At 40.6% G+C, this 18,654-nt stretch overlaps 1 protein-coding gene across 1 annotated transcript in view; it reads right to left on the bottom strand.

The window, feature by feature from the left end:
• Window positions 1-7,661: 7,661 nt before the first annotated feature.
• Window positions 7,662-18,654, bottom strand: part of loxl2b (lysyl oxidase-like 2b) — a 77,610-nt gene continuing 66,617 nt past the window's right edge. Inside the window, exons 10-14 of the mRNA XM_083979097.1 lie at window positions 14,749-14,989; window positions 12,101-12,216; window positions 10,290-10,426; window positions 10,061-10,172; window positions 7,662-8,463 (exon numbers count right to left, since the gene is read on the bottom strand). Of these exons, the coding sequence (XP_083835223.1) occupies window positions 8,393-8,463; window positions 10,061-10,172; window positions 10,290-10,426; window positions 12,101-12,216; window positions 14,749-14,989 (677 nt within the window). The 3' untranslated portion in view covers window positions 7,662-8,392. The remainder of the gene's footprint in view (window positions 8,464-10,060; window positions 10,173-10,289; window positions 10,427-12,100; window positions 12,217-14,748; window positions 14,990-18,654) is intronic.

Genomic DNA, 18,654 nt, shown 5'->3' with positions numbered 1-18,654 from the left:
TGATTCCCTCTGCAGTAAATTGTAGTTTTCAGATGTTAACCTCTGTAGAAAGCTGCAGCCCAGAATGAGGAGGCCTCAAAATGAGTAGTACTTTTTGGATATGAAAAACAAACCATGGAGGAAAAGGAATTTCAGGATATGGAAGCTCACCAATTTACTTTTAAGAACTCATAAAAATGTTTTACTTCGGGCCCACAGTGGGACCCCCTGCCCCTCCGCTCTCTGCCAACCACACACATATGAAACATGATCACAGCTCTCAGTGGCCTCATTGAATAAGATGTGACATTTCTCAAAGCATGTCTATTAGACAAACATTTCTTTGACAACACTTGGTCAAAGGTCAAACCTCTGAATATAGAAGTACAGTATATTATGCAAGATCCTCACCTTTCAACGTCTCTCTGTTCCATTACATAGGGGAAAAAAAACCCTCTCGCTGACAATTTATATGAATTCATAAACAGTTCACTGGGCCCAGCTAAGACACACTGGAACACATGATTGAATGATGAGGCACAAATTCACACTGTGTCTTCTTAGAGAAGCTAAACCAGAAGTTTAAAAGGTGACAAATGTTTGATAACTGTAAAAGAAAGGAACATTTCAGTGTTCAGTCTCTGTGCACTTTATCTGTTAGCCTACTGTTAGTAAAGGTGGCCTCTCTAAACACATGAATGCCATTGAAAATAATACAGTATTGAGGTTTATAGAGATACAGAAGACTGGATCTTCTATCTATGTAAAACAATCAGTCTAAATAAGTGAAGACCAGGGATGGTTGTAACAACACCTCTATTTTCTGAGCATTTTATAATGGCTTACTGTATAAGGTCAAGTATTATAATAGAGTTATAATTGCTCTATAATGTGTAATGCTTATTGTCTTATGACAATTTATGAGTATTTATAATGATAGTTACACGTTTATAAGACAATTATAACACATTATAACTATATTTATAATGCGTTATTGATGTGGGCATTGTTTAAAAGGTGACAAATGTTCAATAATACGTAATAATTGTTACCTGACCTCATAAGTCATAATAAAATGCTTTATTGTTATAAAGCATTAGTGCTATTACTGCATAATAACTCATTATAAGTATGGTTATAATGCGTTATAGAGAGTAAAGTGTTACCAAATGGGCTATACAAATAAAATTGCCTTGCCTTGCCTTGCCTATTTGTGTGTCAATATAGCCTAGCTGAAGAAATAAAGCTTATGGACATCCAAACAGGACTCTGCTGTGACAGGTTGTAAGTTGTTTTTCTGTTTATTTGTTTTTTGTTTAACTTTCTTACACACAATGCATCACACCAGTATGCCAAACCAGTATTCTTGTTCAAACGAAGATTCCCCAACCTCCTATCCTAAAATACTAATAAGTGCAGTCAACAGCAGTTTGATTTGTGGCATCATCAAATCCTGACCTCTCAGTAGTAATGTGATTTGTGATTTGTATCCGACAGCACTAAGAACAAATCTCACACCAAAGCCACATGTAGATATGTTTTATTGTCATAACGGAGTAATTTAAAGTGATGGCTCAACATTTTGGCAAATTGACCCATTGCCATAATCCCTATAGTTTTAGGAGTAGGTTCATTACCTTTAATTGTCGGTGCAAGCTATTTTTAGAACGGTGGATCAGAGCCGCAAGCTGCTCAGAGAGAGCTACGCTACGGAGGCTAATGGGATTTCTTGGTTTTCCTCATCAAACTCATCAAATACACAATCCAACAACTCCAAAACGCTCTTGTGGACAAGTGGTGACCTGCACATTCACCACGCTATGAGATAATAACGGAACGTTTCGAGGTGAATGCAGAGACTGCTTGCCGGAAAACTGCCCCCAATGAGAACGCGCATCAGCGGTTACTGTACCTTGAAAACAACTCTAAAAATGTTGAACTACCCCTTTATACTGTATGCATTTATTGCTTACATACATTACATGTATCTCATTCATCTTCAACAACCAGGGAGATCAGGTATGAACTACAGTTGGTTAAACATCAGACCCTCTAATTGTGTGTGAATGTAGCCTACATACTGAGGGAGACAGTACATCAGTCTAAACCTGTCAGACTTCACATCCGTCTGGGAGCTCTGGCTCCTCCCACTGCGTGATTCAACTCAGTTTAAACTGCAGCACAACAGATTGCCCAAACATCGAATGCCTGGCCACGCTCCAACATCTACAGCTAGTGTTCTCCTACAGAGAAAGCAGACGTAATTTAAAGACCGCATAAAGATTTGGGGCGGCTTATAGCCTCAGCTTTAAATGGCTGAACTTATGACAAGTCTAATTCATCGGCTTTATGGTTTATTGGATGTACTCTGGCAGAAAAAGTATAATTGCACTTTACTGTAAACATCCCTCCCTTCATCCCCCCCATGGGCTTTGAAATGAGATATGTCTGTGGCAGATGGGGAAACAGAAGATTGTTTGGTATGTAGATGTACCACTCCTATTGTTTAGGTAAAGCAGCTCTGGGCCACAGCTTGTGTATATGTGGCTATACAGTAGATATATGTATGTATGTGTATGTGAATGTGTGTGTGTGTGTGTGTGTGTGTGTGTGTGTGTGTGTGTGTGTGTGTGTGTGTGTGTGTGTGTGTGTGTGTGTGTGTGTGTGTGTGTGTGTGTGTGTGTGTGTGTGTGTGTAGAATGTGTACATATATGTGTGTGTAAGCTATGTGAATGTATACGTGTGTACATGTGTATGTATGTACTGTATATGTGGCAATGAATACTTAGGTGTGTGTATGTAGGATATGTGTATGTGTGTATGTCCGCTATGTGTAAGTGTAGGTCGATGTGTATGTGTATGTCTGTATGTGTTTTTTAATTAATTGTCAACTACAGTAAACTGTTCCTCCACTGACTGAATCCTTCTTCAGGGCCGTTGCTAGGAATTCTGGGCCCCCTGAAAGAATACTAAAGTGGGCCCCTGACTTTTCCACTTTTTTTTTAACTTCCACTTAGACTACGTATGTATTATCATTTTTTATTTTGCCTAATTTGTTTTGATGCTAATGCAGCATTACTATGAGTATGAGTCAGGGTCTTATGCAGAATAATTCATTCATACAAAGATTAGACTACTGGGTTTTTTTTGTGGGCCCTAGCTATTGGGCACTGGGCCCCTAGAATTATCATCACCTTTCTCTCCTATGCAACGGCCCTGCTTGTCTTTATGAGCGGATGCTGAAGCATAATGCATTGAGTGAGAAGTGTGTGATCCAAATTAGCCTTAGGTCATACTGTCACAGTCGGTCTTCTGCAGGTTTTTAAAGATTCTTTACATATACACACATACACACATACACAAAAAGTGTATTTCAATATGGAGGTGGAGCTACTGAACCAGGCTCAGGGGACCTCTGCAGGTGTTTGGAGTTAATCAGCTGATTAGAGTGTGACATCATTAGGTTAGTGAACTTTTTCACTATTATCATTCTTTGATTCAGTGAATTTTGTTTTTTCATTAAATGTTAGTCATAATCATTACAATTAAAAAGAAATAAAGACATGAAATATTTTGATGAATCTATATAATATATGAGTTTCACTATTTGAATTTCCATGATGTTCTCATTTACTGAGATGCACCTGCATGTGTTGGCTATATGTATATGTATATGTATATAGAATCTTCACAAATCTGCAGAGGACTATGACTGTGACAGTATGACCTGAGGCTAATTTGGATCACCCACTCTCACGCAATGCATTCCGGGATATGCTTCAGCATCTGCTGAGGAACAGTTTACAGTAGTTGACACTTCATTGTAAAGGACTTTTACCACTGCTTCCTATGTAAAATGTATTTCAGGCCACAAGAGGTCAGGCTTGTACCATTTCAGGCTTCTGTTGAAGGCTTTGACAAGGTTATCACTGTGTACGCACAGGGGACCTGATGTTTCCATATCCGACTCATCTCAGACTCCAGCCCACTGCCTCGGTGGTCTCCACCGTCTCATGTGCAGCCTTTTCTAACCTTCATTTGTCATGTTTTGTGTTTTACAGCTAGCATGTATGAGCAAATATTATCCAGCAGGAGCATTTAAAAGAGATTATTCACTCTGTGCGAGAGGCAGTTGGAATTTTGTGATACTTTTTGCTGAAACATTTTCATTTGCAATTTTAATTATTGATTTTACGTTTTTTTTTTGTTTTTTGTTTGTTTGTTGTTTTACATTGAACTTAATTTCACCTTTTAGATTTATGACTCAACGCCTGCATCAATCATCTGGGCAAAATTCAGGTGAACTTGTCAAAAATCTAATTCCATAGCTGAAAAATGTTGCCATTTTTGAATTTTTGAGTGGCTTATTTTATCAAGAGTAATACCCTATAGGAATATTTATAACACTGAACTGTCATTGTGTCATTTTATTATTGAGGACATAATCAAATGTTTGGAGTGTGGGACGACACTGGAGTAACCCGAGAAAGAACACACAGACATGGGGAGAACAATGTGGATTGGGGTTAGTATTTCTTGTTTGTATTATTTAAACCTCCCTCATCTGATCTAACAGATGGGTGGTTTTAGCCAAGGCTCCCTCCATAAATCTTCTTCTGTCCTGTTTCTTGTCTTCCAGAGCTTTTTGGGTGTTCCTCAGAGACTCCAAGAGGCAGGACTTGTCTTGATGCCACTGGAGCCTCTCCTGGTCCAGTTCTTCTTGCTGCACCTGGACTTTGGCTGTGTTCAGCTGCTCAGCTCAGAGAGAAAGGGATTTGACGTGCTTCCACCGGCCATGGGACTGTTTCAAGTTGTCTTGAGCTTGGACCGGTGCTGCTCTGACTCTTGCAGGTCTCCTCCACCTGTCTGTGCAGTGTGCAGACTCATCAGCCTCCTTCCTCGGCTCTGTTGCTGATCTGAGAGCTACCTCTAACTCCCACCCTGCTAGGAACAGGTCAATAGGTCAATACTGAGGTCCAGCCATTCCCCTGTCCAAGTCTCTGTCATCTGTCTATCATCAAGAACGGGTTCTTGTCGTCTATCCTCATGCCAATCTAATCTGCAGAGAGATAACTGCTGTCATGTATTTATTCATTTTACCAATGACTTTATTGTAATCAGTCTATTCACAATGAACCGTTAATTGCTAGCATGCTAGGCTAGTTAGAGAGCCAGTTCACTAAACCCTGTCAATCACTTCCTTTGACATCGCAAAGCTTTGACTTTAGAAAACTTTGCAATGTTTTGGTTGTTTCTGAGGCTGCTTGTGTAGCTATTGTGTAGCTGATGATAGGACTGAAATTACTTAATGACTTCAGGTCTGGTCACACCTAGCTACTGTGAGTATAATCAGTGTGTCCCATGTGTAAGGTATAGCTACAGTAGCTTCTGTAGAATCACCCACAATGAATACAATCAGCTGGTTAAATGAAATAAATGCTACACACACATACACAATATAGTGTGTCTACACAATAGGCTACCAGTTTACACACAGGTGTACACACTGCTAATGATCCATGTGCCTGTCTGTTCATTGTAGTCCATGCTCTGATAAAGGTCTGATGGATTGGAAGCTCAGCTCAATAAAGACCACTTAACAGTAACGACTGGTTGCTCCGTAACTCTGACCTTTATTGTTGTTGAACACACAAAGCACATTATTTCTTATGCTCAGTTCAAGTATACTGTTAGTATACATAACGTAGCGGTTCAACATGTACTGTACCCTCAGAAAACAGAGGACCAGTTTGATAGCACCATTATAAAAAGTACAATAAAACAGGATTCACACTCAATATTGTACAATGTGTTTGTTTTTTTTTTAAACAAGGAATACACCTATACAAATGTAACTTCAATAACAGTAAGTTTCTAACATGTTTTTTTTTTTTTTTTTTTTCCTTTTTGGAATTGTATAAACAGAAAAAAAAATCTGCAACTTGAATGAGTACTATTGCATGTCCTCTCTAAGTGATGAGAAGAAGGTATCTGTGCCACAACACAATGAGAATCAGCTCTTCTCTTCGTACAACTGATCCTCAATGTCCAACAGAGACTAAGATACACTGTGGCAACATATAGTGTGAAATGTTATATAGCACAAATCAAGGTGATTTTTAAAATATCATTATTATCATTATAATTATTTATTGATAAAGCATCAGGAATGCCCTTTAACCTTCACGCCACTGAATGGGCACATACGTGTTTGATTAACAGCTGAGCTGGAAGGGGTTTGGACACATTATGTAAACAAACTACAACCCCTGTAGCTTACAAGCTAAGGACCAGTTGTATTTTATGAAGTGTTTTCAGCTGTAAAATGTCCCATTGAGTAAGAAAGCTAATAAACTACTGCAAACTGCCATGGTGATTGGTAGCTCATGCAGCTAAGCTAAGCTAAGGCACAGATAAATAGATATGATGAAAGCATCAGCCAAAAATGTGGATTGTTTCTGTGGCTGCTGTGTAGCTGTTGTGTAGCTGATGACAGGAGTGAAATGACAGACACCAGGAAATGATACTGTGAGGATAATTTGAACTGCAAACAAGGTTGGAGTGGGGACAGATAAGTGCACATGCAGGGGGCTGCACAACAAAACAGAACACTTGGAGCTGAATCATTTTAGGGCCCATAAGCCAAGCGAGCTATTTTCATTCAAGTGAGTGGACAACATCTTCAAGGCTCGAGGTCCTAACACATCCCTGGGTTTGTTGCAGTATTAACCACACCCAAATATAGTCATGGTGTGTTTGCAGTGCACTCCTACATCACAAGTTGAGATGCTAAACCAGTAGCAGAGAGGATGGTAAAGGGGAACCAGTCACTTTTCCTCTGTGTTGCTAACCCTCCTCCCGACCATGTGCATTTGTTTCAATGAAGCCGGCGAGAAAGCAACATGGAGCGGTGAATAACTACATTTGAGTAGTCTTATCTGACATGAACAAGAGATTACAGTTATGTGGCGCGTTTGTGTTGTAGTGCCGCAGAGACGAGAGCTGGGACAAGGTTACAAGGGTTTTCGCTAGGAGAATGGAGGCAGATAGCCTCCATTCTCCCTGTAACAAGTTACAACTCATTTATTTAACCATCACATTTACTCCAAAGCTGCTTTATTAAGGTAAAAATGTTCTAAAGTTTAGGTAAAAATCCTGCATAGTTCCTAGTTTCATAGTTCTTTAAGTTGCTCTTTAAAGATGGTGGCTGCAATGAAAACGGACATTTTACAACGGCGCTGAACGAGGAGAACAGAAACATGAGGTCCCTTATGAAATATTGCTACATTCCAGTAAGAGAAAAATAATTATGAACACAGAAAAAAGAAGAACAACAATGTTTGGAAGTTATTCTTCCCCTCAGTGGGTAATGGGAAAATTACCCCTGCACACAACAACGACCAAAATCAAAAGAATATTCTGCTTTTCGCTGGCTGTTTCTAATAACTGCATGGCTATCTGACAGTGCTTGTAGAAAATAAAACCTCTGTGATGGCATACAGTTTCTCTTGGACAAATTAAGAGTGCTCCCAACTCACTTTGCAACACCACCTCCTCCTGATGCATCTGCTCTTTGAAATGTTAACTTCTGACATTATGTAAAGACTTGCAGAACAGACAAATGAAATGAAGATATAAAGTGACTGCCCCATTTTTTTTTTAAGGATTCGGGGCACTTTCAGCCTCTTTATAGTTGAACCTGGTAAGTAGAGTTGGGATGAACAGGCTGTTTGATTTTTGTTTGTGCAACAGCTTAATTTGCACAAACTTCAACACCTGTTGAAAATGGCAAATTGCATGCTGAGCTTAAGTGACATGTCACGCAAAAAGAAATGTTCATTCTGCCTCAGTGTAAGCGGACTTCAGTGTGTTCAAAAGGGGCTTTATGAGACTGTGGAAGAAAAATCCTGCATTTTATTTCCAAGCACAGAGCGCTGTTGATGATTCCTCTCAATCCTCAGGCGAGCTGGCGCAGATCATCCAAACTGTCCGGCACTGAGCAACAGCAGCAGCAGCAGCAGCAGCAGCAGCAGCGGGGCATTGTTAAAGTGCTGCACTTCAAAGAAAACACCTGTGTAAAATACCTGCCACCTCCCAGCAGGTTTATTTCATCACTCAAAATATTCAAATAAAACACACAGGGCACACAGAGAGCTTCACTTTGATCTTAACCAAGACTGCAGCGGCCTCTGTATGTATGGACAGGAGGGGGAATATTCTTTCTACTGGGAGAAGAAGGAGAGTGGAAGGTCAAAGAAAGCTGCTGCCACACAAATTAGGGGAAGAAAAAAAAGAAAAAGAAAAAAAAGAAGATGGTTGAACCAGGGCGGGGGCTAGCAGGAGGAGTCCACCACTGATGGAGCTGTGTGTGGTGGTCGATGGCGCTGGTCGGCTCCTCTCCTCTGGTTGGTCTTTACCTGTGGGTCACCTGGTTGTTGAGGAGGCCTGGGAACGTCTGTTCTGTTTCAGTGCTTAAGGAGCCACCTAGAGGAGCAGAGCAGAACCACAGTTACCACATAATAACACACCTGATGAACGTTTCTATCAGTTCAGCTCTCAAAGTTTGATACAATTAGGAGATTTCTGTCTTGTGAGGTCCCAGACATAATGAATACACATTCAAATACTGTACACAGGACAGGAAACTGGTTGTGTCCATCATCTGTTACTATAAATATTCTATACCATAAATACTCTTACTATGTCTCAGGAACAGTGATTTGACATAATAATAATAATAATAATAATAATAATATATAGTTTAAACCAGGTCTTAAGGTGTTTGTTTGCAGAGTTGGGAATTCAACCCTAATATAACATATTCACATTTCCATACTTGCATACTTCCATCTCATCATGAAGGCCATGAGTGGAAAAGTCATTTTATTTGATTTTTTTTTTTTTAATGAAACTATTAGTACTATCAACTGAGTCATCATTCATATTGGTTGTGATAACATTTCACTTGACAAAAACAATCATGGAGACATCACCACCACAAAATCTGACTGGACCACAGACAGGCTGACGTCTGATAAGCCTGATCATCTCAACTACTTCATTTCAAGGTAAAAAAAAAAAAAGAAAGAAAGAAAGAAAGAAATGCGTGAGTGGACCCCATAATTGGGTAATAACCCCTTACTGCCCAGGTTAAGCTACGGTAAGTATGGCAGGAACAAGGTGAAGCAGAGAAACAGTCTGCAATGTGATGTGATTCTTTTTGGCATTTCGGCATCACAAGGGGGCAGGTGGTAGAGGGCTGCTACATCCCTGACAAGATGGCCGCCGCACACACTACACTTCCCAGAAGACCTCACTTCTCTGACAGGTGTAGGTGTTTAGGCTACCTGATTAAGGCAGAGGGGAGGAGAACAAAGGGAGACAGAGGACAGAGAGCACGGGGTGCTGGAGGTGGAAGGAGCTGGACGGCAACAGACGGAACAAAGACATTGACAAGGAAAGTGATTTAAGGGAAAAGTAAGAAAGATGGACACTTTTTGTTGGATATTTTGTTGGGGTATTGAAAGAGTAAAAGGACCCTCCTCCTCCTACTAGGGGCTTCTGGGTGGAAGAATAAACCGTCTGCATTTGTTTTTTCTGATTCTGGCTTGTTTTTTTCAGTTTTTGCACTGCTCCAGCCTTACCTGCCTGGGTTACCTCTCATGACATCACAGCATATAGTAAGTCTGACTTAACTGCAGGTTTATTTAAACCTGTTTCTCTGCCTCAATCAGTTCTCAGATCTCAGTGATTAAACTGGACAGTACATTGAGATTTATATTGATATTTTAAATGATCCATATTATTACTTTAACAACAAATTTATATCTTAATTCTTTTTAAATTATATTTGCCTTCAGACCACTGATGTAAAGCACTGGTGTGTGTTGTGTGTTCTATATAATGTCATTGTTACATGCTGTCAATATACCACTGTTACTATAATACACAATAAAACTGCATTGAATATTATGGAAATATATACACTGACTGCATTATACTAATGACATAATGATAGTGTATGATTATTTTATAATATTGAGTGACCAGAAGTCAAGACACTATTGTGTATTCATCTTACCATTATGGCAGCTGTACATCCACACACGGTGGCCATCATATCGACATCTGCATTTCATGATGTTATTGGTGTAGTCTGACTCTGGCACTTCATAGTTAGGATTGATTATTATCTGTAGGAGAGACAGAACATCAATATGTCAGTGATGAATGTGAAGGGTCAATGCTAACAGCAGCAGTACGCAGATAACTACTCTTTAGTCTGAACAACTGAACGAGGGAATCATCACCTGGAAGATGTAATCTCCAGGTTTGATGTCAGTTATGTCGACCCACTGGCAGTCGATATCGTGTCTGTAGGTATCCCAGCAGCCCACGGTGATACCCTGGTCTCCAAAGTTTGCACATTCGTACCTTTTCTCAATACCTGCAATGAGACATTACAAAGTAAGAAATGGCACAGCAATGAAATATCACATTACTATGTTTTTATTTTACCAGGCGATTTTTGAGAGTGTCATTCGAAAGAACATACAGGTATGGTATGGCATAACCTCGGCACTGGCTAAGTCTAAACTTGCATGCCTGGCTCAAACCGCCATGAAAATCATAGGGAGGGAGATATATGCTATATGAGAAATCACTGCTCAGAGAAGCACAAAAGATTTTTAACGACCCAACACACATCCTCAACCCAGGATTGGATGTGCTGCCCTCAGGTCGAAGGCTCAGAGTTCCAAAAAGTAGACTGAATAGATATAGGAACTCATTTATCCCTTCCGCCATTAAGGCATTAAACAGTAATATGTATCACTTTATTTCACCATTTTTGTATGGTTTTATTGTTTTATTATTACTATACGCAAACACTGTGAATGTAGCACTTTGGTTTATTTATGAACCGTTGGTTTTATTCTACTGGTTTAGTTTTTCTCCGTATTGAACCATAGAGTGGAAGCACCCTTCACTGTTTTAAATGTGTGTTTAAATGTGGGAAAGTACTTTGTATGAATGTCTTGTATGTATTGTTTTGTGTATTGCAGTGGCTCAGAGCCCAAAACAAATTTCCCCTCACAAAAATAAAGTACAGTACAGTAGCCTACAGTCCAATCCATTACAATCAAGTTGCATGGTTATTTTCTTTGGGTCACTCCCAGGCAGCAAAACAGGATGCAGAAGTAACACTGATGTATCCTCATGTATGTATTATTATCAATAAAGTTGATAAAGTGAACATATCAGGAAAAACTTACGGATCACGCTGTTTGAATCTCCTGCAACTGTCTAAGAAAAACATCTTGCTCTTCAGTAGCTAAACGTTTTTGTCACCATCATTTTTTAGAGCTACTTAAAGCAGAAGTAAGCGATCCGGTCGTTTTGGCTAATGCTGCGTTCCAGGCAGGCTTTTGAAAACCGTAAATTACAGCTTCAAGTCACAACTTACGACTTTGTAGCGTTCCAGGCAACCCACTCGTGTTTTTCTGACCTGTTTTACCTGTGAAAGTCACTATAACGGCCACTCGTAACTTCCGACCCGTGAACTTGTACCAGATCGAACTGGTACGACTTCACAGGTCGGAAAAACACGAGTTACGGGCTGCCTTGAACGCACCATAACAGTCCTCGTCCCTACGTCACCACATTCACGGCGTCCCTTGGCTGCACACACAGCATGCCGTTCTCTCTCCTCATTGGATAAAAACTGTAGGATACGAGAAAAGTTTCCTCCTCGGCTCAGAGCAGAGCAGAGGGACTGACAGACCCGTGTTTCGGTTCAAACACTCTATATAAGTGATTGTTGTCGGAAGATATAACTATTTAAGACTTATATTAACACAAATATATCGCTTACTTCTGCTTTAACTAAAAATGTCTAAAAAATGAATAAATAGAAATATTTAAAAACTTGATTGATGAGTAGATCTGAGGGGAACTTCAGACTAGAGTGACAGTTTTCTGTAGGTTACATGCACCTCTTTCAAATCACAAATAACCATATGGTCCAATGTAAATATAAAGCATAAATAAAGCCCATATGACCATTTCTCAGAGGTTTTTTTTTTTTGAAAAGTGAAATAGGAATCTTCTTGTGGATTCTGACCTTCATCACACTCCGAGTCCTCCAGGCAAAAACTGGCTTTGTGTCCTTCTGCCACCTTGGTTCCATTGAGGCTGAACAGGTCGTAGAGCGTGAACACCTCCATGCTGTGGTAATGCCTACAAACACACACGGGTAGAAATCTGATTTTACAAAAACATACTCAGGGTAAAAATACCACACAAGAGTAGGCCTACACCAAGAGCAGCACATGGTGTTGTTTACTGCAGCTCCAAGGTCATTATAATAATAATTTAAAGGTCCAGGGTGTAAAATGCGGGCAAAACCGTGATATCCAGCGTTCAGATTCTAGATTGCAGGACTCACTCGCTCGCACTCACTCCTCCCGTCGGCAAAGTGACGGTGGCCTCATGAGGACAAAAAACTTGTTTACCAGGACTGGGACGACTAGGAGTATTTCAGGAGCATATCTCTAAAGCAAGACCCTTGCTATATGTATAAAGAAAAATTATAAGGCTACGAAAACCAAACAAATTTTATTTTATAGCGATTATACACTTATACTAATATATTCATGGGTAGTATGTTCAGATGTTGCCAATTGACAATTATTACACACTGGACCTTTAAAGGGACATTGTGTAACTTCTCCTGTTATCTATTCACGAAAATCGATTATTTCGTTCAAAAGTCTGTTTTTCATTAATCAGTTATCGACGAACTGAAGTGTACCGGCAAGCTCTGAATTTACCATTCATATCATTCATGTGTGTCGTGTCGCCATGTTTTTACGTTCAGTGGCAGCGTGACGGTAGGAAACCACGGAAACTCACCGAAGACCGGAGGAATGGAGCGTTACACTGATGCTGCATTCATGTGCAGTCGGGCAGACGGCCGTCGGTAACAAACTAGATGTCATTTTAGTCACAGAAGTCCAGAGAAAGACGTAAAACGTGGGTCAGGTAAACAATATGACATCGCCATGACAACATATTGTCACGTGTATTGTTTTGCCTCGTGCTGACGGACCACTTGTTTACATAGAGGCTTGTTTATGCCGTTACGTGCAGCGGCTGTCGTCCGTCGTCCGTCTGCCCAATTTCACGTGAATGCAGCATGAAAAATACGATTGAGTTGCTTGCGATATACAACCGCAACGCTAGATGGGAGTAATTCCTACACAATGTACCTTTTAAAAAAAATTCCTGAACTTGTACCTCTGTAGTTGTGTCAGTCAGATGTGCCAGAGGTTTGACCTGTGGAGAGCTCGTAGCTGTGTGAAGCTGCCAACAGTGAGCTGCTCCTCCAGCCAATATAGGAACCGCAAAAATGTGGGACTCGCTAAAGAGCCACGTACAGTAACTTTAGCTCACACCACACAGTCAATTACAGGGCAGCAGAATGTATGGAGGGGGGAAAAGCTGCTCCAGGAGCAGTCAGGTCAGGACGGGGGCCGAGCCGTCTCTTCTTGAGTTATGTCTAATTTGAGATGGTACTCGGAATCGGTCCAACGTCTCCTTCAATTATGTGGTCAGATTATCGAATAACAACCTTCTTGTTCTGTTGAAATGAAGTAACCCTAGAAAAAGACTCATTCATAAAAAAATTTAAAAAATAAAAATCCTTCAGAGGATTTTATGCTTGTGATTTATAATTAAGATATGATTTATATTTTTGGAATATAACCTGTTACAAGTGCTTCCATAAATAAATGTCGGCTGTCGTGATGTGCCAGATGGTTCCCTACTGAGAACCATCTGGAGAGGATTGGTTGGGAAAAAAAAAAGACAGAAAAAAAACTTGGCAGGTGATTGGGTGAAGTGTCTGTATGACATCGTAGTGTGGAGCCTGGAGAGATAGACTTTTTCTCTTGTGGGACATCCACAAAACACCTAACCCTGTGTTTCCAATACTGGCTGTTCTATAAGACTGATCGCACAAGTGTAATATTTAAATATCAAGGTGGATTTTCTCCGTCGCGCTGCCACGTTACATAGTCACATTTCATTTCTTCCCTTTAATCGCTCTTAATTGCTTCTTGGCTCTCGTGTGCACACATGAGAGTGGAATCAATCTTCTTATCTAACTCTTGGACAGAAAGCAAAACATTTTCATAACCTTATTCCCCCTTAAATGTTGAACTATTCCTTCCAAGCAAAGTGAAGATTCTCTGGGGTTTAAAAAAAAAAAAAAAGTCAGCAGACACATGGCTCTGGGAAATCAAAAGAGATCGCTACTGCACTGCAAAAACTCGAAATCTGACCAAGAATAATCGTCTTATTCCTAGTCAAAATGTCATTTATAGTCAAAACAAATCTCATTATACTTAAAATAAGACTCATCATATAAAAAGTAGCTTGTTTTTAAGACACATTTTACTTCTTTCAAGCATATTTTCACTTGATATAAGAAGAAGAATCTGATAGTGGAGCAAATCTTTCTTTCTTATTTCAAGCACAAAAAACTTGCTTTCACTGGCAGATTTTTCTGCTTATTTCAAGTGAAAATGATCTAAAAACAAGTTATTTTTTAGGTGATGAGTCTTATTTTAAGTGGAAAGAGATTAATTTTGACAAGTAATAAGACAAGAAAAGATTTTGAGTTTTTGCAGTGTGTGTGGGATTATTGCACCATGAACTTGGATTGACCCCCCCCCCCCTCCCCAACCCTGTAGACCGCGTGACACCGACCTGTGACAGTCGTGCCACACCCAGGAGTGTCTGCTGGCTTTGGGCCTGAAGTCCGACTGGCCGTTGTTGTGGATCTGGGAGGAGAAGCGCAGCAGGCGGCGGTAGGAGTTGGCAGGAACCTGGCTGGAGGTGGTGGACAGGCAGTTCTCCTCATAGGCGCACTGCAGCATGAACATGGGCCTGTCCTCCATGTAGGTGGTCTGCTCCACCACTTGAGGGTTCAACACCAGGTCAGGAGCCGCTGTGGACAGGAAGGAAGGACAAAGAGACAAGACAAAGGGAGACAAAACATTTAAACAAAGGAAAAGAAAATTTGGCTCTGACCACAAACAGTCCTGCACTACAAAAACTCAAAATCTTTCCAAGAATATTTGACTTATTTCTTGTCGAAATGTCTAATTTCTAGTCAAAACGAATCCCTTTCTACTTAAAATAAGACTCATCACGTAAAAAATTAACTTGTTTTTAGATAATTTTCACTTGTTTCAAACAGATTTTCATTTGAAATAAGTAGGAAAATCTGCCAGTGAAAGCAAGTTTTTTGTGCTTGTAATAAGAAAGAAAAACCTGCTCCACTATCAGATTCTTCTACTTATTTCAAGTGAAAATATGCTTGAAAGAAGTAAAAAGTGTATAAAAACACTACTACTACTACTTTTTAATGTGATGAGTCTTATTTTAAGTAGAATGAGATTAGTTTTGACTAGAAATGGGACATTTTGACTAAAAATAAGACAAATATTCTTGGTAAGATTTTGAGTTTTTGCAGTGTGGCGGGTCAATGAGTGGTTTCTGTTTCAAACGGCTCTGGGAGAAGGATATTGGACTTTCACATGTGCAAACATTTTTCCAAGGCAGACGTTCTCCTGTGGCAGAGATAATTACATTTGTTTAATTAAAACTTGCAGAGCGAGAGTGAAAGCTTCTGTTAGCTCAACGCCAAACTGAACCACAGCGGCTCTGGACAAAGTGAAATTACACGAGTAAAATGTCAATTACCTCTTTGTTTTACTTCACTAATGTCACTGTAAGTGTGGCTCCGTCTCTTTTTACTTTTTAACACACACTAAAATTATGGAGCGCAAGCATGTAGTTGACGCGTGTCTTCTGCCACAAAAACTCCACAGTTCTTCTTTCTCACGAGGGTTTATTGAAACCTTTCTTCAAGTTACAACAAATAATAAAAAACTGTGTAGCAATCCAAAATCAGGCAATAATCATTAGCACAATTAGCACGACAGCACGGTCAAAAACTAGTGTGCTCTCCTCGCCTCCATAATCATAACTAAACCAAATTACGCATACATCACGTTACGCACGTCTCAGCCAATAAGAAGAGAGCAGCTGTTATTAACTAATAGGCATTCTTATAACCTCAAATACCGTATATAAAGGATAAATCCAACAAATCTAAATTATGTATCACCTTATGTGTAATATACAAAATGGCTCTAACATAACCTGCCCCTAATTGTTAAGTTAACAACATATCAATTACCAAACACAAACACATAGAGCCATTGTCTAACAGTAAATCCTGTCCACGTTTTTTTTTTTTTTTTACATATGATTCAAGGTCAATAAATGTCTTTATTCAAAACACATAAATGTCCTTGTCTTATTCAGTCTCTTTTAGTCTTCATGATGCCTCCTCCAAGAGACAAATCTTGGTGATGGGTCTCTCTAACGTGCTTGTCTTCGTCTGAACACAGACGCTGCGGACCGTCCCCTTTGAGTCCGGCATGATCTTGACAATTTTTCCTATCAGCCAGGAATTCCGTGGCGCGGAGGAGTCCACAATGAGGACAACGTCTCCCAGGCTGAAATTCCTCCTTGTTGTGCTCCATTTTTGTCTTTCTTGTAAAAGAGGTAGGTACTCTTGTGTCCACCTACGCCAGAATAAATCCGCCATATATTGGATTTGCCTCCAGCGGCGACGCGCATAGAGATCATCCTTGGAGAAGACACCTGGAGGAATATTTGGCTGTGTTCTCATCACCAGCAAATGATTTGGGGTCAAAGCCTCCAGATCATTGGGGTCGTTCGAGGTTGTTGTTATGGGTCTGTCGTTGATGATACTCTCCACTTCACACAAGAGTGTCTGTAGACCTTCATCATCCAGTATCTGTTGTTTCAACAGGGAACTTAGGACTTTCCTGACTGTTCTTATTTGGCGTTCCCAGACACCTCCGTGGTGGGACGCGGCAGGCGTGTTAAATATCCACTTAACTCCTCTTATCAGCATTGATTCTCGGATCTTAGGCTGGTCCAGGTCTTTTAAAGACTCCTTCAACTCTCTCTCAGCACCGACAAAATTAGTGCCGTTGTCAGACCGGAGAACAGACACTTGTCCTCTTCTGCTTAGAAAGCGACGTAGTGCATTAATACATGAGCTGGTGTCAAGGGAGTGGGCTACCTCTATGTGAACTGCTCTACTGGTTAAACATGTGAAAAGCACACCATATCTCTTCACCTTGCTGCGACCTCGACTGACCTCAAAGGGGCCGAAGAAATCCACGCCGGTGTTTGTGAAGGGTGGCTTATCTGGCAACAACCGATCTTCTGGCAAATTCGCCATTTTTTGCTCTCCTGCCTTAGCATGTAGTCTTCTGCATGTGTTACACTCTGAAATCATTTTTTGTATCGCTGAGCAGGCCTTTGGTATCCAGAACTTCTGCCTCAGTCTGGCAAGAATGTAGTTTCTCCCTGAGTGTCCTGTCACTTCATGTATGTGACGGAGGATGAGTTTGGCGATCCAATCATCTTTGTGCAGGATAGCCGGGTGTCTGGCATCCAACGGCATCGCAGATCGGCCTAGCCGTCCTCCTACTCTTAGCACTCCATCTTTCAAATAGGGATCCAACTTAAAGATATGACTATCTTTTCTGACATGATCCTTTCCATCCAGCAGGGCTTTAAGCTCCTCTGCATATTTTCCTCTCTGACATAGGCGAATTAACTCCGTCTCCGCCGTGGCGAGATCTTCAGTGGTGAGCACTTGTTTTTCAAAACTTTGCTTGTATTTGAGCATCTCTTGCTGGAGCAAAGACTCTGCCTTAGATGTGTTGTTTTCGTGTTTCTGTATTGTTTCTTGGACCTCTTTTCTTTTCTGCTTCATGTTGTGCAGGATCTCTTTTAGGCGTATCAGCCAAGCTGTCGCTTTCTTGAGTTTATACCAGCTTGAGAAGTGATGTACAAACTGAACCATTGTATCCAATTTTTCATCTGTTTGTACCAGAGACACTTGAGCTGACCTTTTGACCTCTGCATCTTCTTCTTCTAAGTGAATAGGCTGGTCTGGGCGTGTAGGCCATTCTTCCTCAGGTCTTAGCAGGAACTCCGGCCCCTGTATCCAGTCCTTGCTCTGCAGCAGACTCTCAGCACTTAACCCTCTCGAAGCCTGATCTGCAGGGTTGTCTGCTGTGCTCACGTACTTCCACTGAGACGGCTTTGTAGCTTCTTTAATGAATGATACTCTGTTAGCTACGAATGTTTTGTAGCGTGCAGCATCATTTTCAATATACTTAAGTACTGTCACACTGTCTGTCCAGAATCTTGACTCATTCAGCTGTAGCTGCAGCTCACACTGAAGCATCTTATCCATCTTCACAGCTATAACAGCTGCTGTCAACTCCATCCTGGGAATGGTGACCAGTTTGAGCGGTGCCACTCTTGACTTCCCGATCATGAATGAGGTAAGCTTCTGGTCCTTTTCGTTAGTCAGCAGGAGATAAGATACTGTACCATAGCCGTCGTTGCTGGCGTCAGAAAAGTGGTGCAGTTGTGCTGTTTTGATGACGCCGAATCCTGCAGGTTTGATGCACCTGCTAACACAAAAAGATGACAACTTTTGTAAATCTGACAGCCACTTATTCCATTTCTTTGTTTGTTCTTCTGACACTTCGT

The sequence above is a fragment of the Trachurus trachurus genome (assembly GCF_905171665.1).
Source record: "Trachurus trachurus genome assembly, chromosome: 9".
Taxonomy (NCBI): domain Eukaryota; kingdom Metazoa; phylum Chordata; class Actinopteri; order Carangiformes; family Carangidae; genus Trachurus; species Trachurus trachurus.
Note: the sequence above shows the minus strand (reverse complement) of the source record. Positions and strands in the feature narration are given on the sequence as shown.